This window comes from Rhea pennata, chromosome 1 (genome assembly GCF_028389875.1).
Source record: "Rhea pennata isolate bPtePen1 chromosome 1, bPtePen1.pri, whole genome shotgun sequence".
NCBI classification, from domain to species: Eukaryota; Metazoa; Chordata; class Aves; order Rheiformes; family Rheidae; genus Rhea; species Rhea pennata.
This window is the reverse complement of record NC_084663.1, coordinates 13,041,921-13,059,132: the sequence shown is the minus strand read 5'-3', so window position 1 is coordinate 13,059,132 and position 17,212 is coordinate 13,041,921. Positions and strand designations below refer to the sequence as shown.

Genomic DNA, 17,212 nt, shown 5'->3' with positions numbered 1-17,212 from the left:
TAGCCAAGAATTAGAAGCATCAAACAAGCAGGTAAATTACTGTTGCAGCTTTAGAAATTTTAAGATGAGTACCATATCAATTCAGTGGGACTTCCTCCAGCTGGTCAGGCATTGAATTGCATCCCCTGACAAATGCCTCTTTCCTGTTGGTTCAGATGTTCCCTCTTGCAGCCTCTTCAAATATGAGTACTGTCATTCCCTTCATCTTTTTGAAACACAGACTTTTATTTCCCCTGAATACCTGTGCTGTTGACCTCCTAAATGTGAGGGAAAATGATTTTTAAATGCCATCCCATGCTATTATGTACGACAGTATTTCTTCCTGCATAAGATGCTTTCTTTTCCTGTAGCAAGACTATATCTCAGCCAATGTTGATCTGTTTGTGTTTGCAATGTAGATGAGATTGCTGGATGAGCAAGAGAAATTAAGTTACTTACAAAACGGATTTGTCACAGTGAATTATGCAGTCAGGTCATATTTATATTAGTGACATTACACATTACAGGGCAACACATGACCTTCACAGAATCACAGAACAGTTGAGGTTGGAAGGGACCTCTGCAGATCATCTAGTTCTACCCTCTTGCTCAGGCAGGGTCACCTACAGCAAGTTGCATAGGAGACCTTATGCAAACACAACCTCCCTCGTCCACAAGTAGGAATACTACATTGTTCTTAATCTTAAAAATGAGATGCTAAAGACTGGATGCACAGGGTAATGATGGAAAATGATGGTATTATTCAACTTACATCCAAAGGAACAAAATAAAAATTGGCTCCATGAGTGACGAGAAGGTTTGCCTTGCTTCATCAGTGTCACAGATTAAATATTTTAGAATCATAGCAGGTTTCTCTAGATACTAGAATTTTGTTTTGTATTCAGGTTATCTTACATGATCAAAGCATAACATTTGTTTCTTAGTCACAGGTTGTGGGATATGTTATAGACATTGGCATCTGAGTTAGCCATCTTCAATTCTCTTTATGGTCAGTCATACAAAACAAGTGCTTTTAATTGATTTATTTTAAACATCCACAATGGAATGATATGAATTACACCCAAGAAATGCCTATTTCTCTTGAATGATTGTAAAAGGAGACATGAAGACTAGCATAGATATTGTAGATGTATATTTGGTCACAGGAATTCCCTGATCCTATGAATTTGTGAAAGGACAGTTCTCATATTTCTGTTAAGCTATGATTTAGCCATCTTCAGGGTAGAGCAAGTTTGTCTCATACAATATATTTTTTTCATTGTTTAGCACTGAATCATTCAAACAAGATGGACTTCCACTTTTTCTTTATTGAGACCATCTTAGAGACTAATAAAGAATAAGAAAATGTATTAGGAAAAAATATTCTGGTTATTCTGAATTATTTCTGATACCCAAAATTTTTTGATCATAAACTTAAAATTTCATTTGTGCAGTCATCCCATTATAACTACTGAAATTTCTTTTACAGCTCTGATAATCGTATTCTTCTAAGTTTTCATCACTTCCTAGTATTTCCAAACAGTTGCTCTAGTCTTAGTCATTGTTTTGCTGAGAAAGAAGTATGTTCTCTTTCTCTTCTGCATATTGTCCAAAAAGAACAAAAACCCCAGCAACAGAAGGCTAAGACTCACTGAACGAGTTACTACATTTGGACACAGCATTTTGTGTTAGCTGAACCGTGGTAACTGTCTGTGTCTCCATGTCTGGCCTGACAAAATGTAAGACAGTGTAACCTTATACTGCTTTTCTGAGGGTTGAGCTAAGTACAGTACCTCCTATTTGCAATAGTGATTTTTAGAAAGTAACCACAGCTCAATTAATGTACAGTAACTTGTTAAAATATTATGTTTTGCTCTAACATATGCTTATGTTTTGAATCTAAGCTGTTAGAAGAAATTCTATTGACTGAGTGGAATTACATCCAAAGGCTCAAGTGTGTTGCTGCTTCAGGATATTTTTTTTGCTACTGTCCAGCTATAATATCTATTTTGCTGTCTATTATCACTCAGACTTGTTCAGTATATCGGATTTCACACTCCACTTCTCTCTGAAGATTGTGGTGTTCTGAATTATTTTCCTTAGAGGGGGATTAGCTTGAATTTTTCAAAATAAAATTCCATCTTTTGGGGTAACATTAACACTTCTAATCCCCTTTATACTCCTTATTGCCATGCAGTTCTCTTCCCTTATCTGTCAACATCTTCAGAAAAAAAATATTGTTTACCTCACTCTTCTATATTTTTAACAGTTGTAAAATAAAAGCAGATTTAACTAATATAACTCCTCTGCAACACAACTTCATATATTACCATGACACCAACTGACCTTTACTCATCACTCTTAACTCCTTTCATTACAAAGAAATGCCAGATTCTGCCTGCTATGAATCATTCTTTTGCATTCAACTATGAAAAAACCCTTTTTAATTATCTATATTTACAGATATTCGAATCATCTAATTTTTATTACTATTTTTAAATGTTAGCAAATTTCTTTGCCTTGGTTTGTTCTAAGGCATTGCAGGTTTTCTAACGACAAACATCTGGCATAAACAACCTGAAGATCTACTTTTTATCTCTAGTCTTCAAAAGAAAAGTAGTAAGTATTTTTGTATAAGATCTTTTTTTTTTCCTGAAGTGCAGAGTACCGTTCAGTCACACATAAAAGACTTTAGAGGAACTATGATCTTTAATTAAAGAAATGAAAAGAAAATGAAGTTGTAATAAACTATTTTAAAACTTTTTTAAAGATAGAGAAAAATATACTATGGATCTCTGCTCTCAAGAAAGAAGCAAAAAAAATCTAGTTCCACCACGCTTTCAAAATGAAAGAAAAGGGAGAGGTAAAATGGCTTATCAAAACCAGTAATCTTGTAAAGAGCTGATAGACTGTTCTGATTTTGACCTACCTTAATTATTCAAATATTCAGTTATATTTTAACCTTGCAATACTAGATTGAGACTACACAAATTTGCTACAAATATCATACAAACTATTGAGAGCTGAAAGGCCCTGAAATATTCTAATTGGTTTTACACTTACACAGAATTGGGAATGTTGACACTCAAAATACAAAAAAGAATATATAATAAACCGTTACATTTTGGCTAGGATACTTAATTGCAGATACACTTTTCCAGAACCAATAGTGTCACCTCCCAAAATGCAAAATTAATTTCCAATCTAGTACACAAGGATGTAGTGAGCATATGTAGGACTTATGGTTTAGAACCTTTTACATACATTTTCATAATTGTACAGACTTTCCAAACTTACCTCCTCTATGGATAATCAAAGAAGTTTCACTTCCAACAGGACATTCTTTAAGTATATCCACTACTTCTGCATGGCTCAGGTTCTGTACATTCTGCTGGTTGATCTCAACAATGAGGTCACCTTCACACAAACCAGGACATCCCTGAATGTCTAGAATTTGCTTCACCCTCTGTCCTGTAGGACTGTCTGCTATAGTGAAGCCAAAGCCCTGGGCCCCTTTCACAATGGTTAAGGTCATGAGTTCAGCTTGTGTGGCCCCAGAAGAAGCCATTGATACATTATCATCATGGGCAGGTGGTGGGAATGTGCTATCAAGCTGACTATCTGCTGGAATGGACTGCAAGGAGTGTGGTGGTTGATCTGTTACATCTGGAACAGACTGAGAAGTCCTAGAAATGTATTCCAAATAAGTTTCATAGTTATGTCTTCCATTTACCACTACCGGAGGCCTCTCCATTACTGCAAGGGGTGGCACCATGCTGTTGGCAGGATCTTCAGGATCAAAGGGCAAAGGGTATCCACGACATAGCACCAAGTTGACACTCTGACCGATAGGAACAGACTGGAAGAGTTTGACTACATCTGCGTGAGTATGTCCAAGGACACAAACTTCATTAATATAGACAATGACATCACCTAGAAAGAGAAGAAAAAATAGTGACAATATGAGATGACCTCAGTTACTGTAGGCACAGTATACAATGCAGTTCTTAAAATTAGATTAAGTAAAGGGATCATTACTTTTATTTAAAAAAATAAAATGAATTAGACCAATATTCAGACTCATACAGTGAGACAAAAATGAAAGTTCGCCTGCTTACAAACATAATACAGGAAGACAATGGCAGTACTGTTTGTTTTCTGAGGAAACTTGCAGAAAATATAATTAAGCTGGATCCAGAAATATAACTTTTGTTAACATTTCCTATTTTTCCTACTCCTTTCAGTGTAGTCCAGACATGATTTTTTTTAAACTATACAATGGAAGATTATATGGAGGGTTTGTTGTCAAGAAATATTGTTTGGTGAAGAATAAAAGAAAAAAAATGAAAGGAAATGGTAAGTCCTTGTGAACTGTGAATCAATGAATAGGGTTGTAAGCCTGTGCATGCACGTGCATGGGAAAATACTTCTTCCATTGAACACCATATTGACAGTTTTCTATGAAATGTTAATTTTTGCCACCAGACATCACGGACTATTATAGTCATTTCCTATTCTAGGAATGAACTAAACTGTATCTTGTATATTAGAGTGTTTAATAGTATTTTCCTGCAGCCATGATGCTTTATGTGCAATGACAGGACAAATTTTGTAGGTAGGGGTAATAGCTTTTACTAGCCCTACTGGCAAACTTGGAGAAATTTAGACATATGTCTGAAAGCCTCTTTAATATTTCCGGCCAAATCAGTTGGTCAAAGAAAGATACTACCTTCACTTCAAAATCTTGTCTTGTGCTTTGTACAGTGTTACCAGTCAGAGCATGTATGAGGAAGTACAGTCAACATGCTATTTATGTGTCTCCATATTGCAGCAAGCAAAACTACTGTTAATTAAAAGTTCACAAATAAGTTCCTTTTTGTTATTAGAACACATCTATATATTTATAATCTTAAATATTTTATGGCAGTGCTATAATGCATATTAAAATAATAATGAATAAGCATTACAAACAATATTCAGAACTATTTGATGACCTACAGTCAGTTTCCACTTTAATAATACAATTTACATCTATATAATAAAAGAGAAAGAAGTTTGGTTAGAGCACTCCACCAGATAAACTATTTTGTAAGCAAATACCTTCTTAATAGTCTACTATTAATTGGGCAAAAAGATCAGTTATACAGACTACACCGTAAGGTGTCCACAAGGTACACAGGTCAATAATTGATGTAGGATAACATAAAGTCTTTTAGTGATATTTTCAAAATTTAATAATAAAACAAGAATGATTTAGGGAAAAGGAGACAGTTTGTGTGGAATTACTTCAAGTGTATTTATGAAATTATGTCTTTCCAGTACTTCAGTCAAAGATCTAATCTGGCAAACCAAAAAAAAAAAAAAAAAAAAAGGCAAAGGCACGTCCCTATGTGCAAATGGAATGATCAGTTCTCATGTAATCAGGCTAACAAACAGCCTCACAGAGTAAATTGCATGTGCACAAGCTGTGATTCATACAAAGATCTCAGGAGAAAAAGGCCAACAGAATTTGTTTAAATGTTTGTAAATGTTATTCACAGAAACATTATGTATTGCAAATATTGTGTCTCAAATGTGTGTCATAAACAGATCTCAAATTAGAAGCAAAAGCATTAAGTGCATTTCATAGGTAGCACTGAGAGAAATCCAGTATTTCTGTTTTAAGCAGATGCTGCTATAAAGACAATTTAATTTTCAAAAGTCAGTATTTAAAAGAAAGAAATAATGTACTAAATAACAGTGGCAATGGTTGATATCCATTGTTCCTTGCTCATACACTGGTATAGAAAGATATTGCCTGTATCCTCAGCCCTGGTTTCAGCATTGCTCATAACAGGACTTAGAGTACTGAAACGAGAAGTCTTTTGATGCACAGCTCTGGCTTTCAGTAGTCTATGCCTCAGAAGCAACCTTGCAGCATTTTAATCCATGCAGTTTTTATTTCCCTAAGTAGTGGCCCATGTAGATTCATGGTAGGAACAGACCACTCTATCTGTTCATCCATTGCAATACTTATGATCAGAGTGCAAGAAAATTGCATTTATTGTGTAGGGCAAGAAAACCATTGCCTGTTTTCACCCCTTCACTTTATGCATTTGTATAACTGAACATTAAAAGATTTTGGATAAGAACTCCCTTTTCAAACAGCTACTGTACATCACCACAAAATTCTTCAGCATTCCCTGAATCAACATTTTCAACACATTTTTAAAGGTCTTCTGGGTTTTTAAGATGAATAGTGCATCTAGGCACACTCTGAAGTTGTACCTCACCTACAGCTGAACTTTTTGAGAACCACAGTGTTATAGTATCATATGGAGAAGATACAGCTGAAGGTTAAGATGAATGCACAAGATCAGGGAATGAGAAGAAAGGCTTTAGTCATTAACTTCATTCCAAAGAGATAGAGTGCTGTTCAGCTGGGGAGCAAAGAAAGAGTTTCAGATCATGAGATGTGAAGGAGAAACATGACAGCAAGGAATGATTCCTGTAATTATTCAAATAAGCTCCTAGAGTGTTGGAAATTCTCCAAACCTAACTCAGTTCTTATACTGAGAATTCCTCACCACTACCACAGAAAGAAGTACCTGGAATTTGCCAGTAAAAGAGATTAGCTAAGAGCATTGAAGAGCCAGTGCTATGCTCATGCAAAGTTTAAACACTCTTTACTTTAGGAAGGCTCCCTGAAAGGTTCCTGTATCTTTTCTGTCTAGTCTCCTCTACCGCTTCTAAAAATGATGGGTGCATATTGACAAGCATAATAGCAATCTCCATTATAATTTCTGCCTGTTTTTTTTGAGTGAGCCACAGTCTGCCTTCAGAAATCACAATTCCAAAGTGAGTGAGTCTCTTTGAACTTGTGGACATTTACATTAAGCATCAAACTTTTACTGAGCTTTTAGGATTAAACCTATTAAAGTGGCTGGAGATTATTTACATCTCTATACTTCATTATCCCCACTATCAGGTGCTCTTCCCCATTTTGTCTTCTTCACTAGCTTGTATGAACTGTGCACCCACACTATCAAACCCTATCTTACTTTAGGGATGACAGAGACAAGGATGGTTAGTCTATGTAGAAGGCATCTGCATGGGACTCTCTAGATGAAGGAACAAATTTGCTACCCTATTGGTGAGTTGGCCATAAATCATCTTTTCCTACATCACAAATGTCTGCACCATCACCAGAGCAGCAGTCGACATCCAAATTCAGAAGACAGCCTAGGAACAGTGAGTGCACATTTCTGGAGCTGTCTTACAATTACATCTATTTTAGTTAAGCCTCTTTTATTTGACTGACAAATTTAGGAACATAGGTCTGGAAAGGACTTCCTGGGTGGCTGAACCTGGTCTCTTGTTGTCATACACAACACAGTATGTTAGATTTGAAGAAATTCTATGTCTCCTTCACAGACAAATCCATTAACACTCCCCTGCCCCTGAAGATTTCACTTCTTTAACTAGCTTATTCTCTGTCGCTTCTGATGGGCTTTGGATCAAGCTCATAGTATCCATGTCCATCTTAGAATAATTCTACCAAAACTGTGATTTGGCAAGGGGCATATACTTAAAATTCTGCATATGCATTTGTTGCATGAACTTTAGACCTAACAAAACGTAAACTGAACCATGTAATTGCTTACTCTTTGTTAATACCAATTAGATAATTGCTCTTGTTTTTAAAATAAAAATGACTGAATTATAGTCACATCTTAAAGGATATTGTAGTGTAAGATAGTTACCGCATGTTAATACTGAAATACTTAAAATATTTGCCAAGAAAAATGTTACATTTCTTTTAAAAGAAACATTAAATTAGCCGCTAAAATGTACTGAGGAGCGTAACCTGGAGAGGAATTCACACACATGAAAACCACAGTTACTGATTGGAAGACAGCTGTACATTTAAAATTGACCATTTTATTATTAGCTTTAAAACAATTTTATCTGATAGCACGCAACAGTCAAAGTGAACTGAAAAGAGTTGCTGGGAGACATTATGCCTAGCTGCCTCTCTACTCAGAACTACTTTCAAGTTTGCTTGCTGATATGCGAGAACACTGAATAATCTGTTAAAATATATCTGTATATAGAAAGTTTTACCCATTTGCTGAAAAACTCTGTGAAGCTGACAGTAACTTTTATCTACAGATCCTCCTTTCACTCAGGTGACTCGGCGAACTCAGACTTGAGGGGGAAAGCCCCGAACCCACAGAGTAATGTAAAAATGCCTGGACAGGCAGCAAAACTGACAAAAGTGAAATCAAAGTGCATTTTTTTTGGCATTCAAGCACTCAGACTTAGATTAGAGAGGCCCAACTTTTCCTCTTAATTAAACCTGAGCAACAAGCGCAGATCAGCTGTTCAGCACTCTTCAAAGCCAGCAACTCTGCCGAAGACACAAAGTACACAAGTGGTTAACTCTGCCTTAAATTTGTCCCCATCACTGGAAGACTGATATACGAGGCAGAACGACTCTTTGTACACACACCCGGAGCTTTGCTTTCTCCACAAGGCCAACAGAAGAATTTAACGTGGACTTGTGACGGTAACTTTACACAAGAATCAGATCTGTTGAGTAAGCAGGTGTCCTTTTTATACAATCAGTTTTTTAGAACCCATTTTTAATTCTACCCTGACCCCATGCGCACGCCTAATTAAAAAGCTGCCTATTCAAAATTTTTGTGCTTAACCAGCGTGTATCATGTAATTACGCCCAGGCAGATGTGGATTAGTAGAAGAGACTATTTACATTCCATTTGTATTTTGCATATAGTGGTAAAAGCTATTTAAATAGAGGCATTTAACTTTTCTGGAGAGGAATAAAATTCATTCCATGAACATCTAAAGACTTTGATTATGACAAACATGAAACACTGCAGATTAAAAATGTAAGTAAAGCAATGGCAAAAGAACACTTTAATGAATGCTGCACATAAAATGCCAAAAAGCATGCAGATTCTCTTCCTAGCTAGGCAGTTTTTCACTTCTTCAGCCATCTGAAAGCATAGCATGGGCACTAAACCCACCAATTTAGAAAACATAATTACTTAAAAGATCATAAGTAATTTGGAGGTAAGACCACAGAGAGAGAAAAAGGTCCAATTCTCAAAGCAGTCTGTTAATTAGAAATTATACTAGCCTATTCCGTCGAGGCTTTGTTTGCAGGAACCACTTTCTCCTCCTGAAAAATCTGGTGCGAGCGAACTGCGTGACAAAACATTAACGGCTCCGAAGAGCGAGATACAAAACGCGCGCTTGGAATCACTTGGAAACGCGTCACCGTGCGCTGCGGCTCAGGAAGAAACGAAACCGTCTTTTCCGTCAGGAAAAGGAGATCAAAATTTACAACGCGTTTTGCTCTCGTACGCACGACGTTTAATTTCTGAACGCAGCGCGTCACGTTTACCCGGGCGACGGCTGCCCGGGGGGGCGAAGCCGCCTCGCCGGCCGCCCGCGCACCGGCACCGGCACCGCCACCGGCGCCGGCGCGGCAGGCGGATACCGCGCAGCGCCTGCCCCGGCTTGGGAAGCCTGGCACTGCGCTGGCGACACGTCCTCGCAACCGCCAGCTCCTGACCTCAGCCGCTGGGCCGGAGAGACGGGGAGGCACGAGGCGAGGAACCAGAGCGAGCCCTCACGCGGCGGCTGCAGCACGACGACAAGCCGCTTCCTCGGCGCGCCGAAACTCCTGCTCAACTGGGCTCTCTTAGACCTGGGCAGCCGCTTTTTTTCTGGTGACCTGAGGTGACTAACAGAGTGCTTTTTGTTCGTCTACCTAGCGCTAGCACCGTGAGGACAGCAAAGAACTAGTCGCATGCTAGATTAGTTTTTAGCGAAAATAAAAACACTTAGTCAGACACTTAAAAACTGTGAAAAGACAGATGAGTAGGACCAGGCTACGTTTTTAATCTGTAGAGGTAGAACTTGAAATTTCATTTTCATTTTAGAGGTATTACCGCTTGTGAGAACGTTCCCTGTAATTGAAGTGGATCATACGGCCAGACCTGGGACAGATTTACACCTCTGATAACCACTTTCCGAGGCGATAACTTTCAATACCGTTTGCTGCTCAACTCACAAACAGCTCATCCACGGGCCTAGCTGAGCCTTTGAGGCCAGCACGCACCCTTCCCCGGCTTTGCTATCAGTCAGGTCATTAACTTAGTTAGAGGATCAAAAGGTTTGGTTTGCAGATTTTTTTGTGTTTTCATTGCCCACGTTCAGGATCTGCTGCCTAAACGCAAACGGAGCTGCCAGCGTGCAGCACTTCTGCAAACCAGGGTGTTCATTCCAGAGTGTTCGTGGATTCACAGCCCGACTCTAGGCACTGAACCTGAAAATGTCACTCCATATTCTTCAGCAAGTTCACTCTATTATAATATAATGTGCCCAATACTTCCACGAGGAATGTTTGCAATTACTGCTGCCCTCGGCACTGTTATAACATTATCAATTCTCTCACAAACTCTAGGCTGAAGACTCTAACTCTGACTAAACTTCTTACGTCCTTAATTCTGCCAATTGAAATGAGCTGCATGCTCATTCGTTGACTCATCCTAGCTATTAGAGCATCTACTGCCTTGTTAAACCAGCGATTCAGAATAGCTATATGTGTATCTGTGTGTATTTATACGTACATATACACAAACCCTCAAATCCTGCTGCACATTTAAAGCACTCAACCAGATTTACAAGGTCAGCACTCTGAAACCATCAGCTTTAAGCTATACATTTCCAAAGATGTCTGGAGTATTACAGTTTAATGTTTTTATACAAAATTAAATACAGCAAGTATCATATTTATAGCAAGCACAGTTTAAATGTATCAACCAGTGAAAAAATCCCCAGCTAAATATGTGGAATTTTACCAATAACCCAGTATATACAAATACCTCAGTGTATTTAATATTGGGTCATCTTTGATTACCAGTTCATTAAGAAATCTCTTAAGCAAATGCATGGCTGGAACATGGATCAGTTCCTACTCAAGAGTTTTACAAAGGCCGTTCAGCCTTGTTACCATGCTTGTCTCACATGTTGCTTCCTTGTTCTCCCCTCACGAGATAGTAAAATCATAAACAGAAAACATACAAATACTTCTACAGTTAATTGATGGTTTTTATGCATGTACAAATATAGAGCTTGTTTTAAAACTGTTGCAAAGAGACGGATTAGAGTTCCTTATGGTTCTCCCAGGTTTTACTGTATTTTTCCAGGTAAATAGAGGGTAATCCATTATCAAACTGACCTTCCTTCCAAGCAAACATTATCTTAGTATCTCAAGAGCCCATTTCACTGCCAAGCCCTCGTTTTCAAGGGCAGTATATTTTTATTCTTTGCAAAACAATTTAATGCGTTCTCTACTGAATAATTTATCTTTTCTTTTCAAGCTCTTTCCTGAATACTACACTGATTCTAAACAACAAAATTCAGCTTGCATTATATTTTGATAGTGGGATAGGGGAGACAAAATCATTAAGAAAAGCCCCACTAAATCTCTTCTTTAAAACTCACCTACTTTATAAGACAGTGGCAAGGCAAAGGTCACTTTTCACCACTATTGCCACATGCCTAAGAACCATGTTCTCCTTTTACGAGGATTATGCAATCTCCCAGTAGCTATTCTGTCTCTGTCTCATTCACCTTCTCTATTTTCTGTTTCAGTTTATTAGTTTTTTGAGACAAAACCTTTCAGTACTTTTTTACAGAATACAGCCCCATAGGGTCATAATTTGTTTGTGACTGTTCTTTTCTACTACAGTAAATATTTAAACAATAATAACATCACTTCAGGGCAAATATTTTACCATTTTCCAGTGCAATGTAAGGGTTCAGCTTAATACTTCGGTCTTAACCCTTGTAACAAACTAAGCTACATTATGGATATACCAATTACAGCTCAGTAGTGAAATCTCAGATTTTACATATAGAGGGGGGATTAATCCTCTGTTATGTATAACAATAGACCATATCTTCCCCTTCAGTAAAGAATTAATTTTGTGGATGTTTGAATTTCTTAATTTGTTAATTAGTAGCGAGTAAAGTAAATTAAAATGGCTTTTTACAATCAACTGTGATCCTGTATTTTGTATTTGTGCAGACTGAAAAAGCAGCCCCTAAGAACGCTTGCCATCTCCTAGCAAGAGAAGGGAGAAGGATGCATGGGTGGCCTTCAGTTAAAAAGCCTTTCTTGAAACAGCTGTTGTATCTAGTTTTCCCTCAAAAGCATCCAGAGTCCAGTTTGCTTTCAACTAAGACAGCAACCACTTATCATCACTTGCTCCTATACAGCATTTCTATCCTCCTCACGACAGAGTAGAGCCTACCAGCTCTCCTCAGAATATGTTGTTTTCATTTCCATCAGAAATTGAAGGCAAGTTGTCCCATCCAGTGGAAGACAGCCATGCTGACAGAAAGAGATTCATGGAAAATTTATCTAAACAACATTTTGTGCACCACATACCCTTATCTGATAAGCCTGCCCTGTGAAAAATGATGGGAAACAGGACAGCTATTTCATTAACTTCTTTCTAGGAACTACCCATCGCATGAGGAAGTCCACGAGGGAGAGTAAAACTAAGACGTGTGCATATGAAGCAGAGCACTGGGAGGTAAGTGGAAGAGTGTGCGTACTGCGGGACATGGGAATGCAAGGAGCAGGAGGAAATGGGGATGCAAACGCCACCAGCAGAACGCGGAGGAAAGCAGAAAGGGAACTTCAGTGCATGGGTTGCTCTAGCCTTCCCTATTTTTAACAAACATCTGTGCACCAGCTTAACTGCCTGGACTGTCCAAGAACCCTATCCTGCTTCAGCAGGCACAAAAACCCTACAATATATTGGTGAATCTTGCTCCAAAAATTAATGTTTTAAAAATGGATGAGAGTTCTTATTAAAACTGCTTTTGTTCTTTTTGCTTCTTATGACAGTTCAAGTATGAAATTGCTAATTTTTCAGGCTTGTGTGCACACATCACTCACATATATGCCCCACCAGAAAGCAATTTCCAGAGGAAAACTGCAATAAGATGTCAACTGTATATATGAGTGACTTTTAGAAGCACAGTGAAATGACATAGTCATTAATTCTAAAATAAGTATTACAATCCCAAGAAACCCATCTAAGGTTAAACTTAAAAATCAAACAACCCCAGGTACAAAAATGAAAGCAGGTCTCCTTGTCTATTTTAATTCTTTCTGCATTTAGCATAATCAAGAAATTACAAGTTCATAAAAAGAAACCTAAAATTGTCTCTACGAATTACTCAAATCAAATCTAAGTCTGCTGACACTAACAAGGGGGACATCACCATAAATAAATAGTGTCCTACCAGCAAAGTTAAACACAAGTTGGTGAATGAATTCTGGGTTTATTTAACTTAGAATGCTTTGATTTCATGACATTTACAATACATATTTACATAGCAAGGAGAATGTGTACCTGTTCAAGGAACAATAAACAAATCTGTGAAATATAGTCAGCTTTCAGAATAATAGTAACCAATGTGTTAAAAATTATTACTACAAAATAGCATAATTATGATATTATTATTCTAATTTTATACTAGTAATATATTATACTATTTTATGTTCCTAGTTAATATTTAGAAGAACAAATCACAAACTGGGAATCTTTCACAGAATCACAGAACGGGTAAGTTTGGAAGGGACCTCTGGAGATCATCTAGTCCAACCTCCCTGCTCAAGCAGGGTCACCTAGAGCATGACCTTTAGCTTTCCTGGTCACCTTTAGCTTTCCTCAGCAAGGAATGAGGATCCTCAAATTATTTAGCCTTGACAAATTTTATCTACAGAAAGATGAATGAAAAAGTCTAAAATATTATTGAAACATTGGCAAGGCCAGATCTCCGGAGTTAATAAATGAATAGAATTACATTTAAACAATAGGAAGAAACAAATTCTAAAACGTTCTATTGTTTTATTTCCATTGAGAATGAGACTATCCATTCTTTTCACCGGCATTCCAAATATATGTATATACACATGAGAGAAATGGTAAAAGCACTGCCAGCTCTATCACAGCAAGGCATCTTCTGATAAGCCTGTGGCAGGGGAGGTTTCTGTATTGAAAAACTCTGCTACCATGCTGTTAATATCACTACAGTGCAGTTAGTAACGGCACGTCTGTGAATGATTCCAGGTGCTTGGGATAACTAATATCAAACACTTCTCAACTTGCTTATGTAATGCCTTATGATAAAGATCATAAACAGAAAAGACACTAAATTTGGTATTTGTGGTAGCCATATCCACTTTATTTCTCAGGCTTTCTCAGCCTCCAGGATTTATTACAACGATCTGCAGGCTAAATGCTGAACGCCTTTAAGCACTTCTAGTAGAATTCATTTGGAAAACAGAGCTAGGTAGATTTTCACATTTATTCAAGTATTCAAAATACAGCTAGCTTTAAAAAGAGTAATAATTTAGAAGGAGAATCAATGGTCTATGAAGAATAAAAACTGGAGAGTATGTTTTGGATTATGAGGCAATACTGAATGTATATAGCAAACATAAATGTTTTTCTAGCACAATGTTGCTGTGGAAATCATTATGGATTTAAGTAACACTAAAATAATAAAAAAAAGCAAAGAGTAGCAGCAACAGAGGGAGAAACATCATGCTGCAGAGAAAGTGCAGAATAAATCCTTCTGGTATCGGTGCCTACTGCCCCACACAATTGCCAAGGAAATTGGAAGGCATTCCATATATGCTACCCTCCTTGCATGCTCCCCAGAATTATTAATGACTGTGTCTCAGCATTCAAAAAATGTGAAAATCATCATCGTGAAAATCATCATCATTAAAATCAGTAAAGTCAAATATGAGGCTGAGGTCCAGCTGCAAATTTTCTGCACTCAAGGGGAAGAAGTGCTTGCACATAACGGATGTGCTTTTCCTTCACTGGAATCTAGTCAGATTTTATTTTGGATTCTTATTAAATATTGTCCCAAGTTGGTTGTTACCTACTCCCAAAATTTCTTTCACTGGAGGAATTTCCCCCTTTCCCAAACTATGAAGAGAACTAGAACAAATGCACGTGTCTGTATGTTGTCTTATGGTTAAAAGGAGCATGCAAAAGTGAAGCTGTTTAAGATGACTAACAATATATTCTTTTTTCTCACTTGCACAAATAGAATTCATTTAGGAAGGATGCTCTGGAGGCATAACAAAAAATTAGAATACCTAAGTAAGACCCAGATGTGCTCAGACACCAACAAGATGTAAAAGAGATTAAAAGCTTTCTCCATTAAAAGAGAAATTAGTTATGTGAATATTCTGCAATTTCTTCAAATCCCTCACTCTTCCAAATTAAAAACCAGATGAGCTGCCTAATTCAAACACAAAAATACAAAGCGTGCACCCATCTAATGGCAAATGAATGCTGTTGCATCAAATTGACTGAAATGTAAAGAGGTGAAAGAAGAAGGAATAAAGATTATATTAGCTTGAAGTGATTTCTCTCTTTTCCATCTAAATCATGATTTTAATACAAAAGCAAGGTGGCAAAGCATGAGAAATTTAAATAAATCTGAAGGGGTAGATTCAATACATGATCCCTTACTGCTATTACAAGACACAGAGGTCACAAAAAAATCATGGTAGCCTATATTAAATATATGATTTGGAAAAGAATTTGCTGCTGCTAGAAAGAATGAAAGCCTTGCTGACGCCTGCTGAAGCAGACACAGCGACGCCGCACGAGGTATTATGCACCTCTCTGCTTGTCAGCTGGGAGGGCTGCTCTCATGGTACTGATGGGCCGGCTATCAACACAGACCAACGCGCTGATTTTCTCCTTTCAGTGTTGACTCAGAGATGGATAAAGTCCCTTATACGACATCTGTTATACACCAGAAAAGGAAAATTACAAATCTGGCAAATTCGGGATTTAAGACAGCCGACATGTAACCTGATGTGCTTGTGCTGCGCAAACAGGTTCTGATACGGTCTTTACCTAGATAACACACTATATTTTATCCATTGCCTCAGGACCTTTGTCCTCATCTCTTGGTTTTCCAGCACTTGCTCTGGCACTTCACCTCAGCAGGTTTCCGGTTATGGGAGAGAGAGCAAGCAAGCAAGCGAGAGGTCTTGATGCTGATTTCTGTGTCAGTGCCATTCCAGCACTTATTTGGTGGAAGAACCGATTTGGAGAAAGGCAAATGTTTCTGTTTCTGTCAACTCAAGATAAAAGATGTTCCTGACAAAGGTAACAGTGGAAGAAATCTAATTCTAACACAGGTGCAACATGAGATTAACATCCACAATCAGATGTACTTTTTCATGAGAAAGGCAAATCCTTGTCCCTGGGACCAGATTGATACTCTCCATAAAAGTGCCAGCTCCATAGCATGAAGCTCCTTGGTGAAATATCTGTAACAATATTTGATATGGTGAAATGATACTATATTTCTTCTATCCCTCTGACCAAGGTCTCATTCTTAGAAAAAACACCATTTTTCTGAAATGAACTAAATTTTTATATAGATACATTCATGTTTATTTTATACAGACACACAGACACGTGTATATATGCATATATATGTATAAATATATATGTGCAGAGAGAGAGAGAGAGAGAGATCCTCAACACACCTACACATAGCCATTCACATATAGAAGCACATTGTTCAGCCTTTGGCAAAATTATTAACATTCATAACCAATTTTATACTACTACCTATTGAACACTTTTTTTAACATCCAGTTACCTGTACTACCTATAATATGCATAATATTGTTTTATAATGGATTATCTCTAATAATGATTTGAAAAAGTATTATATACGTCGAAGTGTGTTGTGACACAGAACTGAATTACTCAGGTGAAACTCTAGCTGAGATTTTGCCCTTGAAAATGATTGTACAGCATGATGCAGTTAAAAAAAAAAAAAAAGAATAAAATGAAAACAAAAAAAACAGTACTTTGACTGAATTCACTGTATATCTTTCAAAACAGTGGTATCATCACAATGTAGGGGATGCTGTGTGGTTACTGATGTTGGTGTCACTGCTGGAGCCCCGGTAGTGGGGCACCACAGCTTTGCAGATCTGACCGCATTCCCGAGTCAGTTTGCACAGCTGATGCCAGCACAACAGGGCATCGGTCATGACTAAGGCCTCAGGATGCTAGGGCAACAGAAATAATATTCATATAGGGAATACCAGATCTTTAGCATGTTAAAAAAAATTAGCAGAAACAGTTAAAGC

At 37.6% G+C, this 17,212-nt stretch overlaps 1 protein-coding gene across 7 annotated transcripts in view; it reads right to left on the bottom strand.

The window, feature by feature from the left end:
• MAGI2 (membrane associated guanylate kinase, WW and PDZ domain containing 2) overlaps nt 1-17,212 on the bottom strand; it is a 749,564-nt gene that overhangs the window by 118,101 nt on the left and 614,251 nt on the right. For 6 of the 7 annotated variants that reach the window (XM_062581410.1, XM_062581437.1, XM_062581429.1 and 3 more), the window contains one exon: nt 3,277-3,912. The exons of the other annotated variant lie outside the window; for it this stretch is intronic. In XM_062581410.1, coding sequence (XP_062437394.1) covers nt 3,277-3,912 — 636 coding nt within the window. The remainder of the gene's footprint in view (nt 1-3,276; nt 3,913-17,212) is intronic. 7 annotated transcript variants of the gene reach the window in all.